Source organism: Paroedura picta, chromosome 7 (genome assembly GCF_049243985.1).
Source record: "Paroedura picta isolate Pp20150507F chromosome 7, Ppicta_v3.0, whole genome shotgun sequence".
NCBI lineage: Eukaryota > Metazoa > Chordata > Lepidosauria > Squamata > Gekkonidae > Paroedura > Paroedura picta.
The window spans coordinates 70,760,672-70,777,389 of record NC_135375.1 but is presented as its reverse complement, the minus strand read 5'-3'; the positions used below and the strand labels follow the sequence as shown (position 1 = coordinate 70,777,389).

The 16,718-nt window shown below is 37.9% G+C and overlaps 1 protein-coding gene across 3 annotated transcripts in view; it reads right to left on the bottom strand.

Annotated features, from left to right (window-relative positions):
• Nucleotides 1-7,006: 7,006 nt before the first annotated feature.
• CEMIP2 (cell migration inducing hyaluronidase 2) overlaps nt 7,007-16,718 on the bottom strand; it is a 73,389-nt gene continuing 63,677 nt past the window's right edge. For 2 of the 3 annotated variants that reach the window (XM_077344809.1, XM_077344808.1), the window contains exons 18-24: nt 15,839-16,047; nt 14,173-14,355; nt 12,986-13,205; nt 10,723-10,821; nt 9,604-9,752; nt 7,619-7,722; nt 7,007-7,398 (exon numbers count right to left, since the gene is read on the bottom strand). In XM_077344809.1, the coding sequence (XP_077200924.1) occupies nt 7,202-7,398; nt 7,619-7,722; nt 9,604-9,752; nt 10,723-10,821; nt 12,986-13,205; nt 14,173-14,355; nt 15,839-16,047 (1,161 nt within the window). In that variant the 3' untranslated portion in view covers nt 7,007-7,201. Of the gene's footprint in view, nt 7,399-7,618; nt 7,723-9,603; nt 9,753-10,718; nt 10,822-12,985; nt 13,206-14,172; nt 14,356-15,838; nt 16,048-16,718 lie in introns of all 3 variants that reach the window. The other variant, XR_013232555.1, reaches the window with a different exon arrangement.

The window sequence follows — 16,718 nt, the reverse complement described above, 5'->3', positions numbered from 1 at the left end:
CCATCTTGGAAGAAAATGGATTTAATTTCTAACAATGAGACAGAGTTCTGTTTGTCTGTGCCAATGTAGCTTTCTTCGTAGATATGGTAAAACCAAGACACCCAAAGCAGGGCCGTGGAAGATTACTACAATGGTTTGTTTCATAGAGGAACCGCGCCCCTTCAGGCGGTTTTGATCCCAAGCCTAAATTGATCCCAAGCCGTTAAAGGTTAATACTGGCACCTCAAACTGTGCCCAGAAGCAAATTGAGCACCAGTATGGATGAGCCAAGACCAGAGTAATATGATCCCTACAACATCTTGGCTACAGCATTCTGCACCCACTGAAGTTGGAAAGAATGGCCTTCTAATTCCTGAAGAAGAAGACAACATAAGTGTACAACTTCTCATTGCTTAGACATTGCTTAGAACATTGCTATTGGTTTATTTTGCCTTATGAAGTATTCAATTAAACTCAAAAGCTTGTACCATTTCAAACTACTTTGTGGGTCAGTAACAATATCAGCACACCATTCTGTAAACTCACATGTTACCAAATCTTTAGCCATAAAAGTTAAAGCTGTGTATCTATATATCACATTCTGCCTGTAATCGGGGACACAGATGAGGACTCTTAATATTCTCTATTTCTCAAATATGAAGTTTTAAAAAGTGAAATCCTTTACTCATTTTGCAGCGATCAATGGTCCTGAGCATTTATTCAATTTCCAGTGTACAGGTTTTCTTTAAATGAGGTCTATCTGCTGGATATTTCTAGTAATGAACATCTGGAAATTAATTATCCAGAGAAAATGATGCAGAAATTGAAATTCTTTTTTTTATGCAAAATAATTTGTGGTACCAGCTTCAATCCATCCTCCAACCAAGACATCTTTACACTGGTATCCATAGCAACAATTCTTTGTGTTTCTTTACACGGAACCTGGGCAAATAGTGTTAATTCAATTGAACCAGAGGTTACTTGGGGAACCTCCTTTATTATAGTTTCAAATTAGGACCATACATTATCTGTAATGATTAAAATGACCTTTTATAAGAATGGCTTCACCTTAATCAGTGAAAATGTTGCATAGTATTCTTTCCCTGAGCCTTTTTATCTTCTGGAGATTTTCTGTTTAGATGACAGTCATTGCTGGCCAAGTGCCAAAACTAACAATTGATTCTTGCTGGAGGCATCAGGCAGTGATCTGTCTCCAGGACCAGCCACTCTGTATCCTCTGAAGCAGGAGTACTCAAACTGCAGCCTTCCATATGTCCGTGGACTACAATTCACATGAGCCCCTGCCAGAAAACCTACCCCTGCGAAGGATACAACAGGAACAGTTATCATCTACCACTGTGGTGTCCAGCTACAGGAGGAGAAAAGGGACTCCTTCCGCTGACCAGTTCAGTCAGCTGATACCAATCAATAGGTTTGTTTGTCTTGTTCAAGGAGACCCAAGAAGAGAGAAGCCATACAAATCATAAACAATCAGAATTGCATAGGTGAGCAAAGGGAGAAAAAGAGACAAATATCTGTAGGAATGAAAATAGTTCTGTGATTGTGGCTTACTGATCATGGTGATATTTTGTATCATGAACAAATTAGAACAGTCTATGAAAACTGTCATGTTATTGTGAAGTAAGGAAAGCAAAATACTCAGTGTGTAATGAGGAGCAATGTATTTAGCTACTACAAAGCCTCTTTGTAAGGATACAGGACAAAACATTTCATTTGCACTATAAAACACAATGTTTGGCTGGCTGGCTGGCTGCAGTTTATCCACACTTGTTTTTCCATGAATTTTTATTGCAGCATTGAAGTCCTGACTGAAAGCAGTAAGTATATAAAGAGAATCCAAGTACTACAAAACCCTGCTGTGATCCAATAATGCTATAATCGGATTTTCTACCATAAATGGAAAAGACAGTTAGTTACAGCAAACATGAGATGGTGGCCAATGCTGCCATTTGTCTATGGAGTGTTGGTGCTCTAGTTACTCCCTGACCCAGGGATTTGAGAATGTCCTTGGTTCTGGGGGACGTACAATCTATGTTTTTATAGCAACACCATCTTCCATAGATTTTCCAGATGCAGTTGTAAATCCTTGTGGTGGATTGTTGTCTTGAAACAAGAATAGTGTTGGCAATGTCATGGCTATACCCTGTGTTCATTAGAGCCATCCTTTCAGTCTCTACATCACCAAACCCAGCCATTCTGGATGTGGGTGCCCTATGGGACTCATGGCTTGCTTAGAACAATTAAAACCCAATTCTAAAAGCTCAGAACGGGAAAAACCAAGACTATCTTTCCCTCAACAGATATTAGCCATTTGGATTTATTACAGATAATTACGGGAAGCAAACCCATAGGATGAGGTTTGTCCTCAGCCACAGTGTACTTCAAGTTACTTTTTCTGAAAATGACCTTAGTCCTAAGAGTTAGCCTCTTACCAAGCTTTCCATCTGTTCAGAACATTATACCAGACTATGTGTGAGATACAAACACTATTATTTTTGTCCCTTCATAGTGTGCCAAACATCAGGAATATTATGTTGTGTTCAAGTTCAAGATGTCCAATTCAGCATATTTTAGCACACCACTCTGAGACCAAAACTCATTAGGGACTTAGATTTAAACAGTGCAAACCATTTTAGACAGCTTATTTGTAAAAGAAAAATAGTTATTCACCTCACTATTAAGGAATGAGGTCACACAATTTTGCTTTTTCTAAAATGTTGATTGCTATGTAGGCCTCATGTCCCTATTCATATTTCTCTGGAGCAGAAGCAGGATGATTTGAGGCACTATGCACAAAGATCCTTACTTTAGTACTGTGTGGGTCCTGACTCCTTGTGTATAATTGTCCAACAATTTAACTCTGTGAAGCACCAAGTGGAATTAAGCTTCCAGTCACTTGACTGTGGGATAGAAGATGAAGCACAAATCCCACTAAACAAACGTTTCTTGATTATTTAAAACTCTTTTATGTCACCTTTCCTTTCGAATCAGGGTCCACAAGGTGATGAACATAAGAACATTAAAACATTTGAGCAATTAAAAATACATATCAAGTAATTCAATTAATCTGGTAGTGTCTCTCTACCTTTCCGCTATACCTGGAGAATTCTGAATATCCAAACCACCAAGTACAAGCAAGACTGGATTAAGATGAGTGAGTCCCTCTCTGAAGACCACTGGAAGATTAACAAAAAGGTTACAGAAGTTCACACAGGTGAAACTTGCTAGTCATTAAGGACTTAATGACTAGCAAGTTTCACCTGCAGTCATTCTATTGTCTCAAAGAACTGACAGATATCAGAAACAAGATTCTCACTTTAAATCATGACTGAATCCTCATCTCCAAGGCCACACTGCAGTCCTGCTGATGTTTTCTAACTGGAGGCTGGGCTAACCAGTTAATCGTTGAATTCAGAGCCTGTTTTCCCTTCAACCTAAGTATGAACAGCCTCCTTCGTGTGGAAATTACAGTCAGAAATACATAAAATTACATGTTTTCACTTGGAAAACGTTTTTCAGTGGCCTTGGAGGACCAGTTTCAATAAAGGTATATAGCTGCACACAGACCTGTCTGAAAATCAGTACACCCTTTGTGTACCTACAGAAGTCTCTTTTTATATCTCCTCCAGACCCCTGAGAAGTCCTGGTAGAAACTACTCTGTGATAGGCGCTTAAAGAGAACAGCTTGTGCACAGGACACATACAACCATTATTTATTACAGAATGCTTGATATGCCTACTTTGTATTGCCAATTTTATTTTTGTCAAGTACAAACAGCAGATGGTGTTAGCAGGGACTTTAATCACTATCATCCATGGTTAGTGATTCCTATTTCCCCTCCCAAATACCTCTGCATTGTGAGCACTTACAAGTTACAGGGCTCAAATAGGCATAATTTCTTCTGCATGAAGTTTTATTGCGCCCCATAAACAGTATATGTTAGCACATGCTTATTAATGTTCGTTTAACTTGCTAGCCTGATTTTTGAAGTATGCTCAAGCAATGTCAAAATCTGTTGTTATTCTTTAATTGGCTGCCATTAATTACTTTGCCTTGGCATATTGTGTGTAGCTCACCAGAAGACCATTGAAACCAGAGACCATGGAATCATTTTCTTACATTGGCATTACTGTTTATTCCTATTGCCTCAAGCCCCATAGCATCAGCCCTAATCAGACACTTAACAAACTCTCTATTCAAGAATCGAAAGCCAAACTGATCTTGTGGCCATGGCAGGAAGCCTGAAGTCTGCAATATTTGATTGCTTTAACAACTTAATTGGCTCTGGAGTCTTGCACAAGAAAATGTTGCCATCTAATATTCACACCATTCACACCGTAGTCGGAGGGACAGAGGCTGCAGTCCTGAAGCCACAATTCCATATGTGTAGGTATATCAAAGCACTAGTTGTACATTCAGCCAGAATTTATTCAAAGCACATCTCTCTACTCAAGAGGAAACAAACTTTTCAAGGTGAATAAATAATTGAAATCTTAAATTGATTTTACATTTTTAATTGATTGTTTTTTTTCAAGTGGCTTTTGATGTTAAAAAAAAAGACTACACTATGGGGGAATAGGATTTCAACATCATTTAGATAGATCATGTGTTGTATTCTTTATAGTGGCAAATTATCAATAATGATGACTATTAAGCAATCAGCATTAACTGTCCATTTGATAGATAGTAATAATCATGTAGGAATGTGTACAAACTGACCAAATATGGTTTGGTTCAGTTTTCAGCTGCCCCACAAACCGCACTGGAAGGAACCACTTTAAAGTCCCTTTAAACAGTGGTTGCAGAAAAGTAAAAAAACAGCTGAGCGATGGAAAGCAGCTTGTACCGATCACTCCTCCATTTTGGCCTGTCTTGTACAGTTCCTTTAAAGTTTAAGGGAACCACAGAAAGCAGCCTAAAACAGCTGAGTGGTGAGAAGTGCTGCTGCTCTGCTGTTTTTATGGCTTTCTGCTCCATCCACAAATTGTCATGAACTGCTTTCAAAGTTCATGAAAGTAGACTTGACACAAACTTCTGCTTACAAACCAGGAACAGGGCAAAAGCTGTAACAAATGTTGCTTCATTATTCAGTTCATGCCCATTCCTAATAATCAGTCGTGCAGGAGTTGCAGGAATTTGGTCCACAATCCAGCAAGCTTAAGAAGTAAAAGATCTTGTCCAGTATCCTTGAATCTGTGCAGAACAAGCCAGACATAAATTGTATTGATTAAATAAATCCCTCCCCCATGTTTTTAAACTGAACAAAGGATTATCTTTCTAGCACGAGCCACAGCTGTGCCAAAGCCAACAAAAGAAATTCTAAGCAGCTGTGGTTTTCCTTCAACACACAGCTTGGATACCAAAGAGGAAGACTGAGATGGAAACTTGACAGGGGTGGGAGAGCCTTCTCTCCCAAGAGGAAGCAATCCAGAAGCGCCCTGCCACATGCTGCTGCACCTGCCACTCTGCTGTTGTCTGGGGAGCAAGGATGTAAAGCAGGCCTGTGAACCAACACTTACCTGGCTGTCCGTGGCTAGCATCTCCTTCCCATGACCAGGCAAGGGAGGGAAGGGGTTCTTCTCCACCCCCAAGCCTTCACTTTGCCATGCATGACTCACCCTGTTGTGTCCACTTGGTATGAGCAGATGAACTAGCATCTACCAGAGAGAGCTTCTCCTTCGAGGAGCTTTGCTACTGGATAGTATGACTTTGAAGAGTTGACATAGAAATATTATGCATATATACAGTATTCGTAATATTTCTATGCCACCTTTTCAGAGTCATGCTATCAAGATCAGTTAACGAGTCCATCTATGGAATTTACCCAGATATTAATATATTTTAATAACCCAGAATCAGTGGGAAACATGAGTGTAGATCTAGCATTTCTGTGGGCAGAAGGATTTCTGCTTACAGTGTAAGACTCTCTCCTCTCCTCGCTGCAGCCTGATATTACTCTTGAAAAAGTACTCTTGAGGAACAGGGATTCAAGCCATAATTTCTGGAAGTATACAAGATTATGAACAGCACCAATTTCAGTTCAGACGTTTTTTCTGTAATTTGCATCATAAGCTCTTCCTCAGTTACACTTAAGTGTATACCAAAAATAACTATTAATGGCCAAGAAACTGCTTGATTAGCTATCACAAATATGTGTATCATATCACTTCATAAGACACACACCCATTACGAGATCTCAATACACATATCTGTATTTTAACAGTGGATAGACAATGAGTCAGAACAGTCTCCTGCAAAGCCTTTTAAGCTAACAAAGCTCATGGAGGTTAAAGAAGATTTCTAGCAACATTTTTCAGAGGGTAAGAGAAGGTATTTTTTGCTAACCATATATTTTCATACTTCTGGAAGAAGACAGAAGGTTCTGCTTTAGGGAAAGATCACAACAGCCTGTTTGTACATATTTCCTCTAGAGGATATATAGGTTAGTACTAGGAATGTCAGCCTTTTTGTAAATATTTCCTCTAGAGGGTATTATTGGTTAGTATCAGGGATATCTGCAACCTCTCATTCTTAACCATGCAGCCTTAGGGCAACGGGATATAAATAGGAGTCATTCTGAGAGAAATCATTACTTCCATATATAAGAGTTATACAGCACATCTCAATTCACATTTTAATACTCATGCCAAAGAAATTCAGCTCACATATTAGCATGTGAATTGATAAAATATCACATCAACTTTCATGACCTGGATAGCTTCAAAAATGTATTTCCTTGATCAGGAAGTTTCTGCTGTCAATCCCTAGCTCACACATACCCTACTAATGTAAGCAGACCACACATAAAAGCTTACAAATAAACGGAAATATTAGATAATATTTTAAAAATATTTTCATATTCTCGTGTTTTTTTAGCAGAAGACAGCTTATATATTTCAAGACCCAATTATGTACTTCTGATCAACTCAGAAGATAACAGCTAAATCTTCCAGTTCTCTCAACAACAAAAATTACAAATATCTGAAACACGTCCCACAACACCACTTTTTTAACAAATATTTTAATTCTTTAATATTTTTTACAATCCAAAGGTGCACAAACTGGCATTCAAGCATCAATGTAGGCGTACATCTGACCAAACAGCGAAGTGATGTACTTGGAATAATAGTACATTTTCAAATCCCATAAAATAAATAAGTTAGTTCACATTGTCTTCAGTGCTCATCTGCACCGTAATTTTTACTGTGCTCTTATAGCCTGCTTTAAAAGTTCCAAATCTTTCCGTCGGCCAGTGTTCCCTCCGGTGCAACCATATTCTTCCATTTGTAAAGGGATATACTTCTCTATCTGACCTAGACCCTGTCCTGCAGGACTAGTAAAGAGCTTTGTCCAAGATGGTTTGAAACCTCCTTTGAAGCCCAGAAAGCAGGTGCTCCCTAGAACAGAAACAGAAAATTCTTCAGAACAGAAATAACGTACTTGGTGATAAACAATATTCATATTACAAAGATCAGTTTTCAAAATTCTACTGTCAAACAGATTTGCCTTGAAAATCATCAAAACATTAAATGTAGGATAATGGCAACCAAAAAAGAAATTCGCAACTAAATTGCTAAAAAATTATTTGGGGGATTTTATTTTAAAAATGGAACAAACCTGTGTCCTGAAGATATGCTGGTTTTGCAGCTCCAAGAGTCATTAAGGCTTGGGAAATATTAAGATTTTTTATGTGCCCTCTGGAACTTAGGACAACTATTGACCTGACAGAAAGAATGAAGATGATAGGTTGGTGACTGAAGACACACACAGTTAAACACCAGAAACTTGTAGAGTTGCATCTCAGTAATCCAAGATAGTCTGCAAACTATAGTTTATTACTACATATATTATTCAACAGATGGTAGGCAAACTGCTAAAATTATTGTGTATATTAGTGTAGCTTTAATCCTTGTAATTCATTTTATAATTTCTTTACCAGTGATTTCTAGTGAATTGTAGAAAACAGACTCCAAATACAAAACACAGACATTATGTTATGAGGAATATGCTACTAACTACCTTCATATGAAAGAACAAATATACAAATAGCATTCAATTTATATAGTTTAACTTAAAGTTATTGATGTCTTGGGCTTATAAAAATGCCCGGGTTATAACAGTCAATACAAGCAGGATGGTGTCAGGATCAGTGCCTGTTCTCTGCCATGATTTGTCTATTGACAGGGGTGACTCCATTTGTATTTCAGTACATCTCTCCTTATAGTTCATGTAATCCAATTCTATTCTCTGTTCCCATGTTATCATGCTTTGTAGTGCCTGCTCTGAATTATTTGTACTTTGATCTGTGCCTGCTCGCTCTGCATATTGTAACAACAACATAGTAACAGAAACCCTGGGGTGCCTGTGAGTGCTTTATCTTGTTGCTGGCGCCGGCCAGCCCAAGGACGCGAATTGTAGCACCTCTGGCAGGAAGCCTGGGATGGCACCTGGGAGAGGGACTACACCTCCCCTGGGAACATTCAAGTTTTGGGCGGGAGAATTGTATTGATAAATGCTTGCAGTTCTGTTGTTTGGCATATTTGACTTCTCGAGTTATAAAGCTTTCTTTTCACAGAAGTTTTGTTGTGAATTCTTATAGCACTTGACATTGTCAAACTTCACAGAAGTTTTGTTGTGAGTTCTTTTAGCACTTGACAGATGGTGTGTATGCCATGTTTCCAAGACCATTCTGTGGAAAGCACTAATACTAAATGTGAGAGTCTCAATTTGCTTGTATTCCTAAGAATCATTTTTGTAACTCTTATGGCTGAAAACCTGATCTTGAAAAATACATAGGTTGGTGAATTCTCAGAAATTACCAATTAAACTAAGGCAGGGTTTCAGTACACTAGTAAATTTTGCCCCCTCTTATGTTGCTAGACAAAGCAAGATTAGATAAAATGATCAAATATATGCATGTCTGATTTGTATAATCTATTCCGCTATATATTTGTGGTAAGGCCTTTGAGGAGGAGCACGTCCCATGGCTTAAGTGCCATTCAGTGCTTAACACCCATTCAGGGCAGCTGTCCTGCCCAAGTGCCGCCTCCTCCTCCAATGGCCAGCTAATCACCTTCCACCCCCCACCCCTTATCACCCCCTCCTCCTTCCACTTCCCTTTGAGGCTTGGAGGCTGCAGATCCCTGCTGTGTGAGAGCTGCTCCTGTCAGTGAGTTCCATAAGAGCTGCCTCTAGCCTTTCAAGGTCCTGGGGGGAGGAGAAAGTGAACTGCAGAGTTCCTCCACGCTCCTAATCTAGTGCCCGTTCTATTCCTGAATGCAATGGGCTTGGCCCCTAGATTATTTATATTTATGTTGCATAATCCAACTGTTATTGGCACAGAATTTAGATCTCTGAGATCTGAGGCTATGTACAACCCATGAACTAAACTTACACTGATCACCTTTTATACCAGAATATAAAACTTCTATAATTTCAAATCTACAGGGAAACACAATGAACAAATCATAGCAAAAATGCATGTCCCTTAAATACAGTTTTAAACATAACTGATAAAACATTTCTGCACATTTCAATTAAAACAGAGAAGTCTCACTGAAAAATCTATTAGGAAGGTGAAGGGTTTATGCTGCATCATGTACCTTTGGGGAATTCCAGTTTTTATATATTCTTCTAGTTTCTTGATGTCTGGTTCAGGGAAAAATGTTTTTTTTGTTACTTGTCCAGCACAGGCATCAATGATTATGATGAATATACCAACATCTTTGAATGGAAACTTGATGCCATTGACCTGAAATGAGAGTCTTCATAAATCATACTTCCCTTTCCCTCTACAACAGTAATCTGTGAATACAATAATCTGTTGTAACTAAGAGTTCCATCCAATTTATCATCATTTAGTTTAGATGGCTACAGTGTATTTCTTGCAATCAACAATTTTCTGCCTATAAAACTCTGCTGAAAGGAATTCTGTAGCCTCCAAATAACCTTGATCTGGACTTTTTCTGTGGTCACTTTATATTACAGAAACCATCTCAAGTATACTGTGCCAAGTCAACAATCACTTTCTGAGCCATGTCACAGGAAGCTAATCATTCTTTTTCTTAGCCCTACTAAAAGACCACCACTATCCAGTGAACTGTATGGGTTAATTAAGGAGACTAGTTATCAATAAGTAAAACAAATTGAATTCATTGGTTGAATTTCCATCATATGATGCATACTAGTTAGAATGTATGTTGGGCTCAAGATGCTATTCGTCCATGACAATCCATGTGTTAAGCTATAGGACAGGCTTATCTTGGAGGCCTAAAATAACACCCACCAATAAAGGCTGGCCTCACCACTGAAGGAGAAGTGAGTTGGAAGATCAGCTCCTTATAAACACTCCCTGTGGAATTTTTTTCCCCGTAAAAATTGTAGACTTTTAAACTTTTTTAACTGTATGTTTTAAATATTGTTACCCGCCCTGAGTGATGTGGAAGGAAGGGATATAAATAAAAAAGTATTATTATAAATACTAATTAAAATTCAGATTCCCAAGGATGGTTGTATACCTTTATTTCCCAGCCTCACATTTAGTGCTCAAATGGAGGTGGCAGCAGACAAAGAACTAATGTTATGTAACTATATTTAAACCTCTACAATACAGCATCAACATAACATTATTTTACTTCTATAGTATGGAAGGAGAGGATATGGACTAATATCATCTTATGAAGTCAAATTAAGGCTAATAAAAAGGTTATCAACATACTCACTGAAATAGAAGATTCTTTGTTCCTTTGCAACTCTTCTTTGCTCAGGGTCAGAATTTCCACATGGAGGTAGGTTTTATGAGGATGACTGGTAAATACCATCTGAACAACATAAATACAAGTAAAAGTAGTAGTAGTTAGTCTGAAACAGATGGTTTCTATTATCCTGAAGAAGTTTTATTATCGGGTGGGAAAAATCTGTTATTTTTCTGTTAAAAATCTGTATTACCAGCATAATAAAAAAGAGCAAAGTTTACTGTTTGATCAAAGAAAAACCCTTTTTTCCCTGTGAAAAGATACAAGGATCTGTAAACTCACTCTTTTCCTGAAAAAGACTTTATCCATCTCTTCTGGGACAGTACTGAGCTACTGATAAAGCAAACTCTAATGGCTGAATCCCAGGATCGAACTTTGGACATTTCTACTGAACATCAACTGCAATCCCAAAAATAATTCCAATAATATCAGAGAAATTACATGTACAAACCTTATGCATTTCAGCAATACTGAAGTAAACTTAATTTTCTAGCTTTATGCCCATTATTTATTATGCACATCTGTATCTCTTTACAGAAACCAGGGGTGTGCATTAAGCTAATCGAAACTAAAAAATACACAAAAAAATTCCTTATCGATATTTTTCAGGTATTATTTCAGCCAGACATAGATTTTGCTATTTTTCAGCTATATGAAATGGCCAAATTTGAAAAATCCTGAAAATATTTGGGATTTTTTTTTGAACTGCCAGATAGCTGAAGTTGAAGGGTGTTTAAAGAGTTTACAGTCTCTTTAAACACTTTCTGGATGCATTCGTAGCTTGGAGAAGGTGTTTAAAGGGGTTGCAAACCATTAAAATACCTTAATAGTTTACTATTAGAAACAGGAAATACTAGAGCGCATAAAGCCTGATATCACTGGAAGGCAAAATCACAAAATTCCGGCTCACTTACTCATACCATCCAACTCAGTGGAGAGAGCAATGATGCTAGGACTGGTCAGTGGTAAAAGAAAACCAGGCCAACAAAGAACACTGTGTTTAGATATGATCAAAATGGACACTGGCCAGAGCATTAAAAAACTAAAAGAAATGGTACAAGAACGGAATATGTGGAGACAGCTGAGCCATAAGATTGCCAGGTGTTGGACATGATTGAATGGCTAACATCATCAGCATCATAGTTTACTTGCTTGCAAAATACATTTAAATTTTTAAAGGGACCATGTTCCCTTTAAATGCCTTTCCCCCTCCTTCCATTGAAAGCAATAGAGGCCTTCTTTGGTGGCCCATAGAATTCAACACCCTAGTACAATCTTGGTCAAACTTGATGTGAGTTTTTTTAGGAGAGCCAGCAGCAGCTATACTGCACATTTGGAGCCTCTACCTCAAAGAACAGCCCCCCCCCCCAAGCCTCAAGATCGATTGTATACTTATAACAGAATTCAGCAAGCCATTTATAGGTTCTCCAAATGCTACACATTAGCATGCCTCATTAAATAACTGTTTTAAAGTTAACACAATAGCCTAGGTATACATCTATATAGAACTTTTTTTACATTATACCAAATAAGGGAACAACTAATGGCTATTTTTTTCACATGTTTGTCACATGTTTCACATGTTTGTACACATTTTATTGCTCATTTTGGGTAGCAAGAATTTTGAATACATGCATGCAATTAATACTATCATACTAAACCTCACATTGTGAACTCCAAACCAGGCCAAGTGCAGGGTGAATTTCTGTTTGTGAACAGATTCATGCCTATCATCACTAGTCTAGTCTAGTCTAGTCTAGTCTAGTCTAGTCTAGTCTAGTCTAGTCTAGTCTAGTCTAGTCTAGTCTAGTCTAGTCTAGTGGTTTCCTTGGGTTTCTTCCTGTACTTCTTTCCATTCTGGACTTCTGATACATTCTTTATCCCAGCCTTCTTCCAAGGACCTCAAGACAGTATACAAGTTGTCCTATATAATTTTTAATTCACCTTGTGAGATGGCTGAGACAGCAAGGTTCCAAAATCAACTTTATTGCTTAACAGGGATTTTATCCCAGGTCTTCCTAGTCCTAATCACTGCACCACACTGGCTCTCCATGTACTCTTCCTTCTATCCACTAGACAATTAGGCCACCTAATTTCTCTTCTTTTAAATCCTTCCCTATTCAACTGCTTCTGCAAAATTCCACTGCCATGTTGGAAAATCTTGAACATAGCTACAGGATGCTGAACATGGATCATTCATAACACTCTCAGTTCTGTGTTCTTTTTTCACCTGAGCTGCACCACATTTCTGACAGGAAGCTGTAGCTTTTGTAGGCATTCTCTTTACAACAGTTGGCTGCTGAGCATACTTTGGGTAAGTCTTTGTCAAGCAGTTGCTGACAGCTGTTGACCTGAAGTTAGCTTGAATCTTGACTCTTTCGCATCCCTGAGATGAACAGTAACTATGGCCATCCCTGTGATATTTGGCACGAAGAAAGAGAAACAGCAGCCTGCAGATGAACACATATGTAAGGGAGTGAAAAAACAGTATGAATTATTGCAAAGGCAGCTATGGAGGTACTGTAATTTATTTTACAGAATTCTTTGCTAAACCTTGTTTTCTATAATCTGCTTCATTTTATATTATAAATATTCCATATTTAACATGTGTAAATAAGCACTCTTTTATTAACATGACATGTCAACAACAAGAGTGCTACCAACACAGGGACTCTGGCATAAGCGGCTGAATGGCTTAAATATTTAGTTGGAAACACAGATCTCAGTAGCCACTCCCCACCCCAAACTTTGTCCAGTAATCCTTGGATGTTCTCAATTAGGATCAGACCAATCACAATGACTGTGCTCTACCCCTACTCTCAGATGCCAGTAAGGTTTGTAGAAGAGAGCAACAGGAGACTGTGTGGCTTTACAAGTGTGCCATGTCACTGTGCTAACATAAAAAAGAAACCCTCTGACCTTTTGGGAGTCCACCTCAGAATTTAAGGGAAAAAACTGTAAGCCACCTTCTCCTCTCTTCCAACAAACACTTAAATCACCTTCAGCCATACCTATTCACTTTGCAGATGCCCATCCACACAGTCTTTTATCTAACCCAAAACAATACAGGCAATTTTTTTGCAGGTAAAACTCATAATCCTTATGTCAATCTTTTCAGCAAAAGACTGCACAGAATATCATACTTTAAGATGGGTAATAAATGACATGAACAGAATTCAGGTAAGGTGACATGATATGTCACTCCATTTATAAAGACAACTCACCCAGCCTCTCAATGATACTTAAGGTACAATTCCTGTCTTCAAGAGCTGGGTCAACCAGCTATAAACACTACAAAGGTTTAATTTTTTTAAATGAAGTTGACTCCCCACAGGCAACACACAAACTAAAATATAAATTGGATAAAAAGTGAGGATGAATTTTTAAAGTTAAATATTATTTTGGGGGTGTATCTACCTTGTGCTGTTGTCGAAGTAGAAAGTTTTCTCTGTTTGCCTCTTCTGCAATTCTGCCATTGAAGAAACAGGTATGTAGTCTTCCACACTATAATAAGCAGATGCCTGCCTTTGGAATACATCAAAGGTAATTTGAAAAGAGGTATCTGGTGGGTAACAAATGCCTACCCGAATCCAGTCATTTCTAGAAGCAGAACAAGACAATATTTCTGTTACTGTCTACTACTGTTAATTGTGCTTACTCAACTTTATCATGTAACAAGGTACACATGCCAAACATGACAAAATTTATGTAGCTACTCTTAGATCCCAACATGATGGTTGCTTTTTTTGTATCCCCTGAGGATGCAGTCATAATTTGGGTTTTCCCAGATTCGGGCCTCCTGTTGGATTAACAGGTGGCAGTGGTGGCCTCACCTGGTGAGCCTGCTATAACTCTTCCTTGATAGAAATGTTCTTGCAACTGTGGTGCATGCTGCGGTAGCATCCAGATTACATTATTGCAATGCAGACAATGCAGGCTGCCCTTGAAGATTGTCTGGAAGCTAAATTGGTGCAGAATGCTGTGACCGGATTATTGACTGAAGTGGGTGGGTCTTAGCAATGATATCACTACAGTCTTATTTCACCTGCAATGGCTTCAGATTTATTTACAGCTCAATTCAAGGTGCTGCAAAGCTCTGTATGGCCAGTGACTACCTTCTTCCATATTAATGTACCTGCTCATTCTGGTCATCCTTGGAGGATCTGCTCCCATTGCCCCTGACATCTGAGGCCAGACAGGTGCTTCTAGTGCTGTTTGTTTATGTGTTTTAACTGACTTCTATATTTTTAACTGTTTAAATGCTTTAATGTTTTTTTTTGGTCACCATCTTGTGGGCCCCTGAGTGGGTGCAAAGGAAGCATAAATATATTTTAAATGAATATATAAATAATAAAATTTACTAAGAATAACAGAACTGGCAATGACTGGCAAATTCCCCTAAATCAAAACTATGCCTCTTCTTTGAATATTTCAAATTTTGGTCACACAAGGTAGTTGGCATACAAGACAAAATACATTTTTATCTTGTATGGAACTGGGTAGATAAAGACTGCATTTTTTTGCCTGCAAAAAAACTATTGAAATGACCTGGAGAGGCTGAGGGTACACTCAAATGTGGCTTGTGCTACATAACTTCAGGTGGACTGTGGCACCAAACAACTTGACTTTCTTTTAATTTTTTTAAAATTATTTATATTGTATTTATATTACTAATATTGTGTTTATTACCCACCTTCTCTTTGGTGGCTCAGAGAGAGTTACAACAAATCAAAAATACAAATATCCTCCTTCATATCCCACTTTTCTCATTTACACAAGTAAAGAGGTTAAAGAAAACAAATACATTAAATGTAATTGACAAAAGGCATAAATTAAACTAATTATGTTTGCACTGGTGGTGGTTACAGGAACAAAAAATATTTTTCATTAGAATCCTTTTGCACTTTGTTCTCAGAGCAACTTTGTTTAGTCTGAAGTAAGCCTTAAGATTTCACTACAAAAGCTAAAATAAAATTGTACTTCCCTTGGCTTTGTTACAAATTTCATCTTTCCTTGGAACTTAATATTTTTTAGGACTACAGTACACCATTTTTCTGAAATGAAGCATCAAAAGAAAACATACTTGTTGAAGTTAATGAGGTAAAACAAAGTTGTTTGAGGGGCCTGTCCATTCCAATGCACTGTATAGCCCTTCTGAAGCATCACAACAGGCTGGTATTGCTGGAAAGCAGCTCTTTGATTAATACCTCGCAGTACCATAGGGTAGGAAGGGTATTCATCCCTCACTACACTCATATTGGGACTCTGTGGATTCCATGTCTGAACATATACCTAAAAAGCAAGCAAGAGTTGGAAATAAAAAAAGAATACTTTAAAAGATTATATCAGTTGGAAACAATACCAGTGAAAAGGAAGGAGACACAGTCTACACCCTAACATGTTTGAATAGTTTGGTGCACATCCAAGTTCAAATAAAAAATCCCGTTTATACTAGATTACTCGAGGAATTGACAAAGTTGGATAGAAAGCATATAAACAAAGGGTCAGTTCAGATGAATGGAAAAGAACTGCAAATTTATGGGAACCACTCACCCCTTTTGTCCATGTCACTCCCTAGTCCATTTCATGTTTATATTTAACCATGTAACCATGTTTGAATCACTGAACTATAGTTTCTGACTGCCTTTCAAATCAAGGAGTTCTGATTCTGGTTTAGAGACCAAATTCTAACAATAGTTTGTCAGTTCAGACACCAAAACACATTATGGTTAGTGCTAAACAGGAAATACTGCAGAAAGGCAGCACAGAAATAGCAGAATAAGTGCACAAACCCATAGCCCCTAAGGCAGTATAAAAAGAATCCCTTCCTCAAATACTTCATTCTTTATTTATAGCCTGCCTTTCTCACTATGCAGATTGCAGTATATAATACAATCATAGACTATAAGGCAATGCACAACACAATAAGTCTAGTATGAAAGAATTAGAGAATACTCTCAACA